Source organism: Momordica charantia (genome assembly GCF_013281855.1).
Source record: "Momordica charantia cultivar OHB3-1 chromosome 3 unlocalized genomic scaffold, Mcharantia_2.0 BLBB01000003.1, whole genome shotgun sequence".
NCBI lineage: Eukaryota > Viridiplantae > Streptophyta > Magnoliopsida > Cucurbitales > Cucurbitaceae > Momordica > Momordica charantia.
In genome coordinates, this window is record NW_028275161.1 from 14237252 (window position 1) to 14255234 (window position 17983).

The window sequence follows — 17983 nt, forward strand, 5'->3', positions numbered from 1 at the left end:
GCAGATGGAAGCATCTAGAAGCACAAAGCACGGCTTGTGGCGAAAGGATAGGCACAGAAACACGAGATTGATTTTGAAGAATTTTTTTCTCCAGTAACTCGTTTTGAAATTGTGAGAATAGTTCTAGCATTGGCAGCACAACTGCAGTGGCCGGTTTATCAGTTTGATGTGAAATCGGCATTTCTAAATGGATTTACAAGAAGAGGTCTATGTAGCATAACCAAAAGGATTCATAAAAGAAGGCAAAGAAGAGAAGGTGTACAAGTTGAAGAAGGCGTTGTACGGGTTGAAGCAAGCTCCTCGGGTGTGGTATAGCAAGATTGATGGTTATTTTCAACAAAATGAATTCATAAGAAGTGAAAACGAGTCTACCTTATATATGAAAAAGAGAGGTAAAAATGATTTCATCATTGGTTGCCTTTACGTTGATGATATTATTTATACTAGTTCTTCGGAATCCCTTATCGCTGAGTTTAAGTCACATATGAAGAATGAGTTCGAGATGACAGATATGGGTTTATTGCATTTCTTTCTTGGTCTTGAAGTACATCAAGTTGAAGGAAAAATTTTCATATAGCAAAGAAAGTATGCCACAAATCTTCTCAACAAGTTCAACATGCTTAATTGCAAGCCTGCAACTACACCGATGAATATGAATGAGAAATTGCAACAGGAAGATGGAGCTAAGATGACGGATTTTTGGAGTAAAGAAGAGAGAGGGTGTATTTTTTTTAAATAAAATAAAATATTATGTTGTATTAAATATGATCCAATAGTTTTAAAAGCAAGATAACTGTTAGTGGTGTATTGAGTGCAACATTCATCCTATATCCTTTCCATCTTGGATTTGAGTTAGAGTTCGTGCATTTTTTCTGTTTTTAACAATTAATAATATATAAAAAAAAACACTTGATCTCCATCTTACACTTGTGAAAGCAAGGATGAGGAGTTGACATCTCATCCACTACGCGACTAACAACTATATTGTATTTTGAACTATTGAATAATATTTAATATATAATAATATTTGTTTTTTATAAAAATCAACATTCGATAGTTATCTCTCCAAGAGACGACCACAAATGTGCGTCAATAGAAGAGACGATCATCTCTTGATTAAAAAGAAAAAAAATCAAACATGGTGCCAAGATAGCACCACGTCTCTTATGGTATCAAGTGTTCATGTGGCGAAATAATTTCAAAAGCATTATTTTTGGAATAAGTTTGAAAAAACGCATTTCTTATTTAAATTTTATTTAAACGAATATTATTTTGAAAATAATTTTTAAATAAAATATTATTAAAAAAAGCCGTTTTTGTAGTGAGTAAAGGAGAGAGAGAAAGTAAGACCAAAAAAAAAGTTTTTCAATTGGAGGGAAGATTAAGGAGGGTGAGAAGAAGATTTGGAATGAAGGGGTAATGAGTAATCTTACATAAAAATAATGTCGTCAATAGGTTAGAAAACTTTGGTTTTCAAAAGTAAGGCAAAATGGCAAAAATACCCGCAGGACTCGATAACCCGATCGGATGAAGGGAGGTCTCCCAACCCCATCTTCGTCCCTGACCTCGCCCTGTTTAATTTTATTATTCTATTATTTTTATGTATGATAATAATAAAATATATATTACTTTTTATAAATATTTTTTTATTTTTTTTTAAAGAAGCTCAAGCCGAATAAAATAGCCAAATTTAGCAAATTTTCTTTCTTTCTTATATTTGTTAGTCCAATAAAATAGTCTTTTTAAAAAACAAAATTAAAATAATAATAATATATATATCGGGATAAGTTCGGAAACCATCCCGATCAGGAATACCCACCCCTTCCACTGCCACCACTAAGGGTGAGTTTAACGTACTTTCTAATTTGAGTGCTTATTAAAAAATATTATTTTTTTAAACAATTTCAATAAAATAATTTTATTTAAAATATTGGTATGTTTTGTTACTTATACTTAAAAGCGATTTTAATCACGAGTTTGTTACTTATTCTAAAGCACTTTCGAGTCAATCATTTTAGAATCACTTTTTGGACAATCAACTTTAAAGACCAATTTTATTATGGCAAAATGATTTTAGAGGACCAAAAATCACTGTTAAATGTAACCATTGATAGGTTTGGGCTTTGGGCCTAGAGCTGAACTGTAAACTAATTCTAGTATTCTGTTTCATGGATTTTCCCATATAAAGCCCATAGTACATATGATGAAAGTTAAGAATGAATAATGAAATCCAATACATTCTCCATTATGTTTTCTTCGTATTAGAGCACATATGTCTAACCGACTGAAGCTTCTTCAAGCGTCTTCTTCCTCCTCATCAGAAAAATAATGACAGATTCCATGGAAGCAAATTCGGAAGTCACAGGGAGTTGAGGTAATCAATTGATATACCCTGAAAATAAGATTACAACCGTCAAATTTGGAGATGACAATTTTTTGTTATGGAAATTCCAAGTACTAGCCGCACTGGACATAAATGGGCTAGAAGAACATATTAATGAAGATTCTGAAATAACTTCACAATTCTTGCCAAATACACAGCAGGTTAACAGCGTCTATACTTCTTGGAAGAGGCAAGATCGACTAATCATGTCTTGGCTTCTTGGCAGTATGTCAGAAGAAACTCTTTCTGATCTTCTTCACTGTACGACAACAAAGGAGGTATGGAACAATTTACATCAGATGTTTGCAACTGAAAGTATTGCAAGAACTATGGAGTTGAGAACAAAGCTGCAGAATATGAAAAAGGGCAATTTGAGCCTAAACGATTACATGAGACAAATAAAGAATCTCATTGATCGCTGGAAAATCAATTACTACAGAAGATCACATCCTTCATATTCTGTCTGGCCTAGGCTCTGATTATGAGTCCACAATCTTTGTTATTACAGCCAAAACACACTAGATTTCAATTCAAGAAGTCACATATCTGTTTTTATCTCATGAGAGCAGAATGGAAAAGAAACAGCCGCATCAATGGCTAAAGATCCCACTTTACCATCTGTTGATCTTGCACGACAGGCAAATACTATACAAAATCAAATGAAGGTAAGAGAACTCAAAATAATCAGCAGCATTATGACAGTAATAGAATGAGATACAGAACAAATAGAGGATGAGGACGCCATTGGAATTCAAGAAACCGAATACAGTGTCAAATCTGTCACAAATTCGGGCACACTGCAGACAGATGTTATTACATAATAACTAATAAAACTCATCCAGGACAGAACACTAATGATAGAGCATCACAGAACTATTCCCATAAAATGACAGCGATGGTAATAACTCCAAACTTAAATAGGGATACTAACTGGTACTCTGATTTTGGCGCAACAAATCATATCACTAATGATGAGTAATCTTGCAATCAGCAATGAAACCCCAAGTGGACAGCAAATACACGCAGCAAATGGAGCAGGTTTGTCCATAACCCATACTGAACAATCCTCTTTTATCTCACCATCTAACCATGTTTTCCATCTTAAAAATCTTCTCCATGTTCCTTCAGTAACCAAAAACCTTCTAACTGTAAGTCAGTTTGCACATGATAACAATATTTATTTTGAATTTCACCCATCTTTTTGTCTTGTTAAGGACCAAGCTACTGGTAACATCCTTCTCAAAGGGTTACTCCAAGATGGACTTTATTCCTTCAAGCTGAATGCATCTACATCATCATCTCAAAGTCAATCCTCAGTATATCATGTCTCTAATCCGAGCTCTTCTTCTTCAACAACAAATTCATCTCTTCATTGTAAATCAAATCTTGATATTTGGCATAATAGACTAGGACATCCTTCTACCCTGGTTATTACTCAAGTTCTAAAACAATATACTATTTCCTCTCAATTCAATAAAAATCTTTCATTCTGTCAAGCTTGTGCGATAGAAAAGAATCATTCCCTTCCTTTTCCCACCTCCTCCACTACATATACAATACCTCTACAACTTATAGTTTCTGATCTATGGGGGCCATCTTATAAAACTTCACGAAATGGCTATAAATATTACATATCTTTTATTGATGCTTACTCAAGATTCACCTGGATCTACTTTCTAGAATCCAAGGCACGAGCTTTTTCAGCTTTCATTTAATTCAAAACTCTGATTGAAAAATTGTTTGGCACTCATATTCTAACTTTCCAATCAGATGGGGGAGGGGAATTCAAACCATTTACAAACTATCTAAAAGCCAATGGTATTCAACATCGAGTTTCTTGTCCTTATACATCCCAACAAAATGGGATAGCCGAAAGAAAACATCGACATATCGTAGATACTGGCCTTACCCTACTTTCTCACTTTTCAATATCTCTTACCCATTGGGATGATGCATTCTCTACTGCCATCTACCTCATAAATAGGTTACCCTCACAAATTCTTGATTGGAGTAGTCCCTTTGAGAAACTTTTTAACCAAAAGCCTAATTGCACTTTCCTCAAGACTTTTGGTTGTCTTTGCATTCCGTCCCTACGTCGTCCCTACAACAGCCATAAACTACAACCTCGTTCTACTTCATGCATATTTCTAGGATATAGTAATATCCATAAGGGTTATAAATGTCTCTCTCTAGAGGGTCGTTTAAATATTTATCGTCGTGTTCTATCTGATGAAACCAACTTTCCCTTCACTAATCTACCTTCTCTCCTACAAAACACACCTACATCTGTACCTCATGTTAGTTCTTCATTACCTATCTTTTCACCTTCACCTGTATCATCTACAATTTTTCCAAATCCTTATAACCCTATTGTATCTCAACCTTCTGAAACTGCCCCATATTCCCAGACTCTTCCCACATTTTCCTCTCCAAATTTACCATCCCCCTCACATTCCCCTATTGAACCTCCACTCCTTAACCTCACCTTATCCAGTGACACTGCTCTTCGTGCTGCACCTGCTGATCCTCAACTAGCTACTCATGCTCTTATTGGTGATACTCCACCATCTACAGATGCTTCTATTAGTGCTACTATTCCCAATAGAGTACCCAAATCCAATGTTCAGAATACCCATTTGATGGTCACTAGAGCCAAAAATGGTATTTTAGACCAAAGGCTTTTCTTGTTGACTATAAAGAAGTGGAGCCTACAACTACCAAAGAAGCTGTAAAGCATCCCATTGGCGACAGGCCATGGAAGAAGAGTATACTGCACTCATCAAGAATGATACTTGGAAATTGGTATCCCCTCACACAAATCAGAAAGTTATCGGTTGTAAATGGGTATTCAAAATAAAAAGAAATACTGATGGTTCCCATTTCTTGGTATAAGGCACGACTAGTGGCCAAGGGATTTCACCAAACAACAGATATCGACTACTCCAAGACATTCAGCCCAGTTGTAAAACCTGTAACTATCCACGTTCTATTTACATTGGCTTTAAATCATGGTTGGGACCTATAAATAATGCATTTTTACATGGGCTGTTAAGTGAAACTGTGCTCATGAAACAACCTACGGGATTTACTAAATCCAATTCCAAGCATCTTGTTTGCTGGCTGAAAAAGGCTTTATATAGCTTAAAGCAAGTACCTAGGGCGTGGTTTGAGAGACTCAGCACATTGCTCATGACACTTGGCTTTTTTGGCTCCAAAGCTGATCCTTCTCTTTTCTACAGACACAAAAATGGACAGTGTTGCTACATCTTGATCTATGTAGATGACATTATAATAACGGGTAGTTCTTTACAAGACATCCAAAATCTAATTTTTATACTTCATAATAAGTTTTCACTTAAAGACTTGGGAAAACTTAGCTACTTCTTGGAGATTGAGGTGTCTTATCCCAACAATGAAAGTATATTCCCATCCCAGTCAAAATATATTACTGATTTACTACAAAGAGCTAAAATGTTCGAATCAAATCCCATAGCTACTCCAATGGTCAGTGGCTCCTTACTTTCGGCAAGACAGGGAGATCATTTGTCTGAACCTTTTCTTTACAAAAGCGTTGTGGGAGCCCTACAGTATGTCACGCTTACCAGACCAGAGATTTCATTCTCAGTAAATAAAGCATGTCAATTCATGCATTCACCAACGACAGTTCACTGGCAGATGGTAAAACGTATTCTACGCTAACTAAGGGGTTCGTTTACTCATGGTTTGCTTCTTACTAAAACTACAAAAATACAAATTCAAGGCTATGTTGATGCAGATTAGGCATCAGACCCAGATGATCGCAAATATACGTCTGGCTTTTGTATCTACCTAGGTACAATCCTATAACGTGAGGATCTAAGAAACAAGCAATTATTTCACGATCTAGTACGGAAGCAGAATATCATTCTCTTGCTCTTGCTGCCTCGGAGCCTGTCTGGTTGAACACTCTATTTCGCGAGCTACATGTCCTTATTCTTCAGCCACCCACTCTTTGGTGTGATAATCTTAGCTCGATACATTTCAGCGCGAATCCGGTTCTCCATTCACGAACAAATCATGTCGAAATTGATATCTACTTTGCTCGTGATCTTGTGCTCTCAGGGAATCAACACCTTCCATCTATTGCTCAGATTGCCCATGCCCTAACCAAACACCTCTCATCTTTTCATTTTCAGCAGCTGAAACTCAAGCTCAATGTTCACACACCAGAGAACATAGGCTTTGTAGAGGGTGTTAAATGTAACCATTGATAGGTTTGAGCTTTGGGCCTAGAACTAAATTGTAAACTAATTTAGTATTTTGTTTCATGGGTTTTCCAATATAAAGCCCATTGTACATATGTATAAAATTTTCTAATTTTAGACTTTTTAGATTTCTGTCCGTAATATTTTATTTTAATTATGATTGTTATCATTATTTATTGCATTTACATTTATTATAATTATTTTTTTCTAATATAAAAGATTTAATTCCATAAATTATTATTATAATCCTTTAATTATTGTGAAACTCGTATAAATTTTGAATACCAATCTCTTAATTCACCCCTTCAAAACCTTAATTTACTCATTCAAAAATTTGATTCTCTTGATTTATCAATATTATTAATTACTCACTCTCCAACTACAACCCTCGGATATAAACTAAATTTCATATAAACCAACTCACTCTCCAACTACAACCCTCGGATATATTCGAATTTTTTAGGCTTCTAAAATAAAATCACTATTAGCAACACACTCTCCAACTACAACACTCGGATATATCCGAATATAAACTAAATTTCATATAAACTTTCTTATATCACATATATACAATAGTTCACACAAAATCAGAAATCGAAAACAACCGTTAGAGACTACTTGGGCATGGAAGGAACATTGAAATGGTTTAACAATACAAAATAAATAAATAAATCAGCGTTTTCAACATTGTACAAATCTGAAAGATAAAACTATTAAGATATATTGGAATGTAAATCTTTTGATCGGGATAAACGGACACGAACTGCTCCGGCAATGGGGGGGACTGGAGACGAAGGAACGGTGATCAGAGATGAAGAAGCGGACGGAAACGATAAGTTTTTGAATAAGAATAAAGGAGACGACAGCGAGATAAGAAGAATGGATACAACGGGTGGAGAAGGAGGCACCCAGACGATGACGGAGGCGAAGGAATGCAGAGACGATCGGCCAGAGACAGAAAACAAAGGAAGCAAAAGAGTCGGAGGAGAGGTTTCAAAATTTTCAAAAATGGATGATTTTGGGGATTTTTGTCGTTTTGGTATTTTTTTTATTTTTGGAAAGTACAATTAAGCAAAATATAAGGGATTTAAATTGTAACCTCTCAATTTACCAATTTGTGATTTTAAAAATTATTTAATATTACAAAAGGATATACTAGTAAATTATGTGATGATACCATTCTAATTAGAGTTGTTTCATAACAAAAGTGTAAATTCTATATCTTTCAATGCTGCTATGTAATTACGATTTCTAAATAGTCCATCAATAACCATAATGAAATCCAATACATTCTTCCTCATACTTTCTTTAGGAAGTTCATCCAAATACACTTAAGCATCAATATGTCAGGTAAATTTATAGTCAAGACTCACCAATAGGAATTGTATAATTAAAAAAATGTTAAAACATAAAAATTAAATTGAAAAAATTACGTATGAAAATTGTTTCATATAATATTTATAATGTTTGGTTTAAAAATCACTTTTGTCACGGTTAAAATCACCAAAATCATCTGGAATTTCTTTCAAACACTTATTATACATTTACTTTCTCAAATATTCCTAGGCTATGTTTGAAAAAAGGACACATGTTTGGGAGTTTTAGTTGTAACGCGATGAAAACTCATTAATTTGAAAGTAACTAAAAAAGTGTATTTTTTTATTAAAAAAACAGTCAAAAGTTTTTTATGTGAGAAAAAACTTGTAAAGTGTTCCAACCTAATTACTTAATTAAGGAGTACTTAAAAAGAAATTTTACCAAATATCCAAAGTGTTTTGTTGATTATTTTACCAAAGTGAATATAAAAAAGTTATAATTTTGAACCTTTTATTCACATCTACTTACTTATTTTAAAAGAAAAAATTAATTATAAAATATTTTAGTATTATTTAACCTTGGAAGTACATCCCATACATAATTATAAATTCATTCTATACACATGTCAAATTCAAAGGAAATAAAAAAACAAGCAACCAAAAATCAAAACCCAAGTTCTATCTTAGGAAAAGATTACCAATTATTTCTAAACAAATACTTGAAATCTGTCATCAAAAGTTAAACCATCCAGGTTTCGCCTTAGTCATACGTGCAGAGCTAGCAGGTTCATCATTGTCGATACGGCGATTGTTTCGAAAGGCTGCATAACCGACAACGTAGCAGATGACGAGAATGATGAGAACAATGACGTTGACGACCGAGACCTTCCTCCAACTCTTCTTGAGGCTGGCCAGAACCCCAGCCTTGCAAGAGTCACAAGCATAACAAAGTTGAGATTGGTCATTGCTCCACCTCCCACAGTCAGGTTCACCCCCCACAAGGCCTCCTCCCACATCCCACATTGTCTCATTCACATACACATACCCACACACTGTGGGAGGCTTGCAGCAACCCGACTGCCAAATAAAGAAAGAAATAAGTTAAAGTTGAGGAAATTATTCGACATTTTTTTCTTTTGAGATTCTTGGAATCAAGTAAAATAAGATTAAAAAGTTGAAGAGAAAATTGCTTATTATTTAAATCTTAAATTTCCAAAAGTAAGTTTAAATGGTCTCCACGACCGCTATAGTTTGTGTTAGGTACTATTGTGGACGAATTTAGTTTTAAATAGAATACAATTATATGTCAAATCAATCTCTCAAACCAATGTATCGTAGCATGTCACTTCATTTAAATTTTAAAAAGGTGAACGTCACGTCTATTCTAACAAGAGTGGGGACTACAGATTGACACATTTCAAAATCTAAATACTCAATTGAAATCTTCTAAAGTTTCAAGGTTAATTTGACACAGTTTTCAAAGTATTAGAATTTAAGGATCTAAGTAACTCAAATCATTCCTATTCTCAAATGCCATCAGCCAAAAAAAACTATTGGATTTTCGTCCCATTAAACCTTTATAACACAAGTTACAAACTTTTATTCAAAGCCCTTGTAAATTGAATGAAGCCTATCTGGATAAGATTATATCTTAAAATCAAAGTACTTTTATTCTAGGCAAAAAAAAAAAAAAACCCTAAGAATCTTGGTTGATGCTATAGTTTTTGGAAGGTCCCACTTTTTTGTCTTCTACCATGTCTACCATGGATAAGATTCTCATTTAATGGTCCTAAAGGATCACCTTCTAGCTATAACTTAGAATGAGAGGAAAAAAAGAAAAGAAAAAAAAAAAGAAAGAAAGAAAAAGGATAGCTTTTGCAAGCAAAAACAATGGGAGGGGAAAAAATTGAATATTTCTACAACTTGAGCCTATTGACATGAGAAAAAAGGCACTTTTCTACTTTACAAAGAGAGGAATTCAATAAAGTTTTGAGCTTTTTTTTTTTTCTATATGTATGTTATTATCTTCTCACTCCCTTTCATATTGGATCTCCATATTCACTTTGGATCATTTTAAAATATTCTAGATTGTCACTTTTCCTTTTTTTTAATCTTAAATATCAAGTTTTTTTTGGCATTTATTTATGTAAAAATCTTGTTAGGATGTGACAAAGAATTAACTGAGGAAAGTCTCAACTAGGTAAGAAGTATTCTTCCAATATTTTTTCTTCTTTTCTTATTTTAGTTCAAAGAAGGTAAATATTTGATCATATAAATGATCTAAATAAATTTCTTTTTTAGTACAACAACTTAAGGAGATATGGATTGAATTCATATATTTTTGTTTGAAAAAGGAAAATAGATTCGTATTCACATACGTAACAATTATATAGAAATAACATATCTAATCAGTTGAGTTATACCAAATTAACTAATTAATTGAAAAGGTCGAAGTATGTTTAAATCGAAGGTTTATAATATATACTAATGGAAAGAAACACGAAATAAAGGGGAAAAAAACTGAAAATTAAAAAAAAAGTTCATTGCATTTAAGAAAGTGAAACAGAATCTAAAGCATGGCGGTTATTTGGGAAACGCCACCGCCCGCGAGCTAGATTTACGCCACGTGTATCGAAATCGAAAATATGAGCTAGATTAAATTTAAATTGTTTTCCATTATCTAAATTTAAGAAAATGTCTGAAAAAATACCTTTCACTCTAGTTTTCATCTCTTTTTTTCTGGACGTTAATATAAACAACACGTTTAAATTAAATTATATATTAAAATATAATTTCATATAAAACTAATTTAACATTAAAACAAAAAACAAATATATTTTTTAAGTAATTACGTAAATAGCATAGAATAAATACATTTTTAAATATAATTCAATCCAATTTAATTTAAATGTGATATAAAGTATACTGAGAAGAGTCGAAATTATGCTATATTTTTTAAGAAATAAAAAATGGTGACATTTTAAAAAATACAAATTTATTTTATGCCTGTGAATAAAATTTCTCAATATATTTTTTTCCTATCTATTGTTTTTAAGAATTATACTAATCGGTTTTAGACGTAACTTTCAAACAATCTCTTAAATTTTAAAGTAAATTTTCTTTTTGTGGATTAGGAATTCGAACTCATCATCTAATTTTTGGTCAGAGATTGGTGTTTTAACTCGTTGAGATATGTTCAGTTTGACTCATTTTTATTTTCTTTTACTAATCAAATAAGTTCAACTTCCGAATGCAATAAAGAAAAGAAAAAGAAGCAAAATTTTCTTTTTTAAGAAAATCAAAACAAATATTTGAAAGTACTAAGATAAGAATTTAAACTTAATAACGTACGAGCTCTTTTGACACATTAATTTGTTATTGCTTTTATATTAAAATCCAATAAACAAAATTAGAATTGTTTTAAATAAAAAAAGAAAGGGTATATAAGAGGAATTGGATTTAAAAATAAATGAAAAATTGAGGTGTCAGTAGATAAGTGGGCCCGCAGGAGGGCTTAATGGGGGAATTGCATGGGCCTTGTATTCCAGCCCATGACTAATAATGACACTCCACATGCAATTAAAACTCTCCTTAAAATCAGATCTGCCTTCTTTTAAGTAATCACATAAAACTGCTTTTTCAAAAACCACTTCATAAAGCAATCTTTTTTTTTTTAAATTATTTTTTACTCAAACAGTTTTTAATTATTTTATGTTTTAGAAATACCAAATAGTAATAAATAAATAAATAATCCAACTTCATCATTTTCTAAAGATTTAAAACATATTTAGGCAAATATATTGTATTGAACTTGATTTTCCACTGGATCCCAAAGTTTCAAAATCCATATTTTTAGACTTGAGATCATAAATTTAGAATTACTTGTTAAAATGTATAATTTATCTAAAAAAGTTTTTTTTCTTATATAATGTAAATATTCAGGTTTGTTCAAGTACACCTCAATTCATAACTAGTCACCGGGGTCAAATCAAATTTTTGTATATATAATTTTTCAATTCTATAAAGTTTCAGCTTCTTTTAATACATTGTTTAGAAAAAAGCTTCTTTTAATATAATATTTTAAATCTAAAACGAAAAGGGGTGGTAATTTCTTCCTTCTCCACCAAGTGAAATCAAGAATTTCTTGATTACAACCAACTAAAACTAAACTTCCATTAACGAGGGAATATTTAGAATTACAATACTCGTATATCTATCAATCCAGACTAAAAGAAACACTTATTTTGTGATTATTATTTCTTGTCTGTAAAAAATGTAATTATATAGTCCATAAATAACAAATTTAATATTTTTCAAATTTTTAAAAGTTAAATCGAATAAAACAAAATATTTAAGTTCTTACCGGTAAATACTATCCTTAAATAGCCGTTTTGACAAGAAAATAATTGGCTCTTTATCGATGAGGATCAAATTTTATCTTCATCATCCTTGAAAAATTCACCGCTAATTATTTTTTTTAACAGGGGTGATTAGTTAAAAAAAAACAAATATTTTTTGATAAAAGAATATAAAAATAAAAATATTTTTTTTTTTTAAAAAAATAATGAGTTTTGAAAGAAAGAAAGTACGTACCTCGAGCGGGGTGAGGTGCCTGAGATAAAACATGTCGACGGTCTCCGGCAGGCCACCGGCGGTTCTGGCGATGTTCCGGCAGACTTTGGAGTCTCTAACGCAGGAGGCGATCTTGGGCCAGTAGGCGTCGTCGGCGACGCGGTCGCGGAGCCAGCCGGAGTAGTCGTGGAGATAGTAGTCGAAGTAGGCGCGGTTGGGCTGGGGGCGGCCGGAGCCGCGTTCGGTGGCGGCGTAGGCGAAGATGATGAAGCCGACGAGGGCGCCGATGACGAAGAACATGAGGAAGAGGTAGAACCACATCAGGAATGTGTTGCGGTAGCAGGCGCCGCCGAAGCCGGCGAGGGAGACGACGAGGAGGGCGACGCCGATCCCGATGAGGGGCCACTGGAGGAACTTGACGCAGTCGGTGGTGTTGGCGCGGCTGCTCAGCCACACGCCGCCGCCGATGATGGGGAGGGACAGGAGGAAGGTCAGGAAATTTAGAAGCCCGATTAAGTGGTTGCTGCTTCTCATCGTTAAAATGCAAATGGAATCAGAAGAAGAAGAACGGAAGCTTATATTTGTATTTTTATTTTTGGGACTCCCATGGGACGGATTTGCCCTTTAAGCTATGTGAAATTACTAATCTGTCCTTTTGCTACCCATTTCACACTCCTCGGACTTGAGGATTTTTATTTTAATATGATAGTCAACTTAGTTTTTAGAAAAATATTCATTTTAAATATTATAGCTCACTTGTCAATGTAAAAGTTTGGGTGAGTTTGATCGGTGACTCTAAAATATAAATTTGAAAACAATTGATTTAATAAAAATAAAAATGGTTTTGAAGGGGACGAATACAGATGTAGAAATTTTGTTGAGGGAAACTTGATACTAATTTATAAAATAAGATTTTTTTTTTTAATTTACTCTATAAATTTAATTTTGAATATTATAATTATAATCAACCACTTGTTCTTATACCTAGATTTGTAGATAAATTTTTCTAAATTAATTATATAAAATATCTATCAAAACTAGTATTACTTTTATTCACGGAGATGATAACTCATCAATAGTATCTCTTATTTAGATTTCAAATTAAATCTACAATAACATTAATAAAAATTAAAACGTAATATAATAATGATAAGAATTATATGTATAAGCATAGTTGAAACATGAGAATTTTATTTAGTCCAAATTTTTACTAATGGTTATATTTTAAAATAACCTCAGATAATCAAACTCATAGTATATGATACGTAAAGTTAATAAAAATCTACTTTAGAATTAAAAATTGACGTCAATAATTGGACTAAACGACAAATAATTGAAAAGAATTTTTAGTAGGTTTAAAAGAGTAAGTGGTAGCACAATTTAAAATTAGGTTTTAAATTTTCCACCAACTTATATATTCTCTTATTTTTCTTTTAAAACAAATTTACAAAATTTATATTTTTCTTTTTTTTTTCATTTTCTTAAATTGAAATAATTTATGCTTTTCAAGTCATGAAAATTTGAATAGGGAAAAAAATGAATTAGATAAACATAAATAAATAAAATATCCATGTTGAGGTTTAGGCGTATTGTGGAATCGGAAAAAAAGGGTGAGTACTGCTCAGACTTTGGCGTGTTGAGGTTAAATAACCAAAAATAAATAAATTTCCATTAATACATTTTGAAGGGGCCAGACGCCACACCAACCACTGGGCCAACCCAATATGCATCCACCCCTGCTTAGGAATGAGGAAGGAAGAGAGAGAAATAAAAAGTAAAAAAAAAAATTCCAACTAAAAATCATTAATATTATTAAAATTATCGACTCATGATCACGTAGACTAACAAAATTTTTTATTTTAGAAATCTTTTTAGAACTATTTTTTAAAGGTTGTCATTTTTTTAATTTCAGAGATTAAATAGAAATTCATCCTCAAATTTAGAGACTAAAAGGGTATTTTACCCTAGGTATTATTATTAATGAATTTTAGGTTATTCTCATTGCACAATTATGTTTTTTAATCAAGTTGGAATATTTTGTTTTTGAGTTTGATAGTAAAGGAGACGATGGAGAATATAACACGTAAATTTGTAAGATAAGGATTAGTAAATAGATGGTCTATTTAAGAATCTAAAAGAATGAAAAAGTATAGAATTTACATTTTTGTCATGAAACAATCCCAATTAGATGGTACCAATAACACAAATTATTAATATATCCATAAGATTCATCTCAATATTAAATAATTATTAAAATATATAATTGGTAAATTGGGAGGCAATCGCTTAAAACGTGCTAAATCCATTAAATCCCTTTAAATTTACACTTTCCAAAATTGAAAAATATCTAAATCCCCAAATTTTCGAAACCTCCGTTCTTCTTCCTGGTCTTTCTTTCCTTCCTCTGACTGTCGGGTTTCCCTCATCCGAACCTCTGTTCCTCTTCTCCGACCGTCGTCGCTATCTCCCTTCCTCTCCGACGGCTCCGCTTTTCTTTGTCGCAGATTATTTCATCTCCGACTGCCTTTGCATGAGTATTTCATCTTCGGCCGTCTTCACAAGAGCATTACATTCTGTCGGTTCCTATTCTCCGGTAGTTTCTGCCTGCATTCGTCTTCGGCCGACGTCCTCCATTTTTCTCAGTAGCCAGAGCAGTTCATCTTCAATTTGAAGGGTTTGCACTCCACTTGATAAGTTTCAATTTCTGATTTCGTTTGTTTGAAATACTGTATATGTGATGATATATAGTATAGTGATTAGATTGGGATATATATTATAACTCAAGTTTTATATATCTGGATATATACTGATGGTGATTTAAAACTAAAAATCTCATGGATATATACTGCCTACATTATTATACTGGTGGATATATACCGTTAGTGATTTACATCTTGGCTTTTTGATGTTCTTGTTATTTTGTGGATATATTACTGATAGTGATTTACATCTTGGCTGTCTACAATATTATTCTGGTGGATATATACTGATTGTGATATATACTGATGGTGATTTACATACTGCCTACAATATTTACATACTGCCTAAATACTGAAAATGTCTTATGGTAGCTATATAGCTCTAAGTATTAACTAGTTTGAATTAGAGCAATAACTAAAGGAGAAAGTTGTAAGATATTGAAGTTTATATGAGATTTAGATTATATCTGAATAAATTTTGTATCTCGAAAAGTTTAGTCTATATTATACCGAATATATTGTATATTCAATATGTTATACTTACTACCCTATCTTATAGAATTTCATGGATATAGTGATAAAAGTACATTTACTAACGTTGGTATAAATTATATCTTACTTAAAAGGCGTTTATACATAATGTTAATAGTAGATTTTAAAATGTACAAGTAGAATATATGTTACAGTAGAGAAACAATATGAACATAATTTATAGTCATGTATAGAAATAGCTAAACTATAACTTAAAAAAAGAAAATAACATTCATTCATACCCATATTTCCTCCGATGTATAGATAAAATGTGTTTTTCTTCTCCTTTGAATATTGGCGTCTATCAATACGTGCTTCCCGTTAATTATCTTTTGTTAAAGGATAAATAACACACAAAAAAAAATTAGACATTTGAAAACTAGCGAGAGCCATAGATGATCTCAAACACAGTAGAAATAAGAGCTTGCCAAATTAATTAGCATCTAAACCTCATAAAATTGATTTCATTAAAACAAACCTTGCATTCAAACAACACAATAAAACAATGTGAACGACGGTGCAAATATTCAAGCAATATGGATATGAATGAAGGAATGAATGAACTGTACCTGTTGAAATATTCAAGCAATCAAATAAAAAGCTAAAACTAAAAAATGGGTATAAAGAAGAACCGTACTAGCCAAGCAGTAGCAGAAATGAGAATGATGAGAAGATGTTGGGCCCACAATAATTAAGATTTGGATATTTTTTAATTAATAATATTGGTAAATAAAGAAAATCAATCTTTTTGCATGAGTAAATTAAGGTGTTGAAGGAGTGAATTAAGAGATTTGAATTGGAAATTGATATGGGACCCACAATAGTTAAAAGATTATTATAATCATTTATGGAATTAAACCTTTTATATTTCAAAAAAAAGCAAATAACTATAATAAATGTAAATACAATCTAAATTCGAAATTAAAATAAAATCCTATCTAAATAAGTTTATAAAATAGTCAATCCCGAAATATTATCTCTATTTGAAAAAGGACAAAAAGGTCAACTTGAGGTAGAAAAAGATACAAAGGCATCAACATGGGCCTAATTGAAATAGGCCCAAAATGCATCTGAATGTTAGACAGAAAAAAAGGCCCACAGCCCAAATTGTTGAAAGTGCTGAAGATGTCCACTTGCCCGCTAGGGTAGGCTTGGAGAGTTGTCAAAAACTTTAGAATTTACAAACATATGTAAATTTTTAGTCAAATTTCACAAAATAATAATAATACTTTTTTGAAAAATATTTTTCTAATTCTTAAAATTTAGTACAGTAGGATTTTAAAAAAAAATCTTAAAATTTAGTTTAGGTTTTAAAGATGTTTTTGGAAAAATAGATAAGAAAATTAAGAAAAACAAAAATAAAAGTAATAGGTTATAATCTTATATTGAATTTAGGACATAAAATCATAACGAAAGTAGCTTTGGAATGGCTAAGGCGTTTTAAAAAATGGCCGTATCACATCGCACAAATGAATAAGTGAAGATTTCTTTAGAATCCTGAATAATATTTTAGAGAAATATATGCCTATAACAAATTAGTATATATGCTTAATTTTAGGATTTTAAACCACTAGAATCTAATTTAAAAATTAGATGAATAAAAACAGATAGGGAATCAATTGTAACGTAAATTGTTGTTCTATATTTTGAATCAAAATTTTTAGAGTAGACAAATAAAAAATTAGTAAGTTTTTGTTAAGGTAGATTCTGAAATTTATAGTTTTTCTAACCTTTAAAATTTAAAATTAGAGTAAATACGTTTATTGGTTTCTAACCTTGTCAATTTGAATGTTTTTTTCCCTATTCTTCTCATTCTTCTTTTTCTACGACAAATGACACAAAGAGCAGCTCACATACAAAAAAATATTTGAATCTACATTTGGCGTCAACTTCACGAGTTGTATACGTCCATGAAGGATAATGTTTGGTAAATATGCACATATACCGAAATTATAAAGTATCAATGAATGTATATTCGGTACCTGGAGTCTTCTCAATCAACTTTGTTGTTAAGGACGAAATGAGTGCATATGACTGTTCTGGTAACCCCATAATTGATTCTGAGGCCTTCTCTCTTCCTCTTCCGCTTTGCAAAGCATATATTTTTTTAGTGTAAAGCGAGATGAAAAATAATGAATGTGATTTGATCCATTACTTTAAATTCCTTTTAGGTTAATGTGAGTTGTGGTCGATACTGGTGTTGCACTTCCATTTATAGGGTCAATTGCACTATCTACA

General features: G+C 32.0%; 1 protein-coding gene and 1 long non-coding RNA gene across 3 annotated transcripts; both read right to left on the reverse strand.

Moving 5' to 3' along the window:
• Positions 1-2136: 2136 nt before the first annotated feature.
• LOC148212440 (uncharacterized) lies at positions 2137-6687 on the reverse strand. Of its 2 annotated transcripts, none has more exons than XR_015789808.1 (2): positions 2562-6687; positions 2137-2392 (listed from the first exon to the last, which is right to left on the reverse strand). It is a non-coding gene; the product is annotated as an uncharacterized LOC148212440 (long non-coding RNA). The 2 variants fall into 2 exon arrangements; XR_015789807.1 differs by having other exon boundaries at positions 2531-6687.
• Positions 6688-8490: 1803 nt separating this feature from the next.
• Positions 8491-13077, reverse strand: LOC111020460 (tetraspanin-3-like). Its single transcript, XM_088121359.1, has 2 exons — positions 12537-13077; positions 8491-9020 (listed from the first exon to the last, which is right to left on the reverse strand). Exons 1-2 carry the CDS (start codon positions 13047-13049, stop codon positions 8676-8678), a joined length of 858 nt encoding a protein of 285 aa, XP_087977485.1. The 5' UTR covers positions 13050-13077; the 3' UTR covers positions 8491-8675.
• Between the last annotated feature and the right edge of the window lie 4906 nt (positions 13078-17983).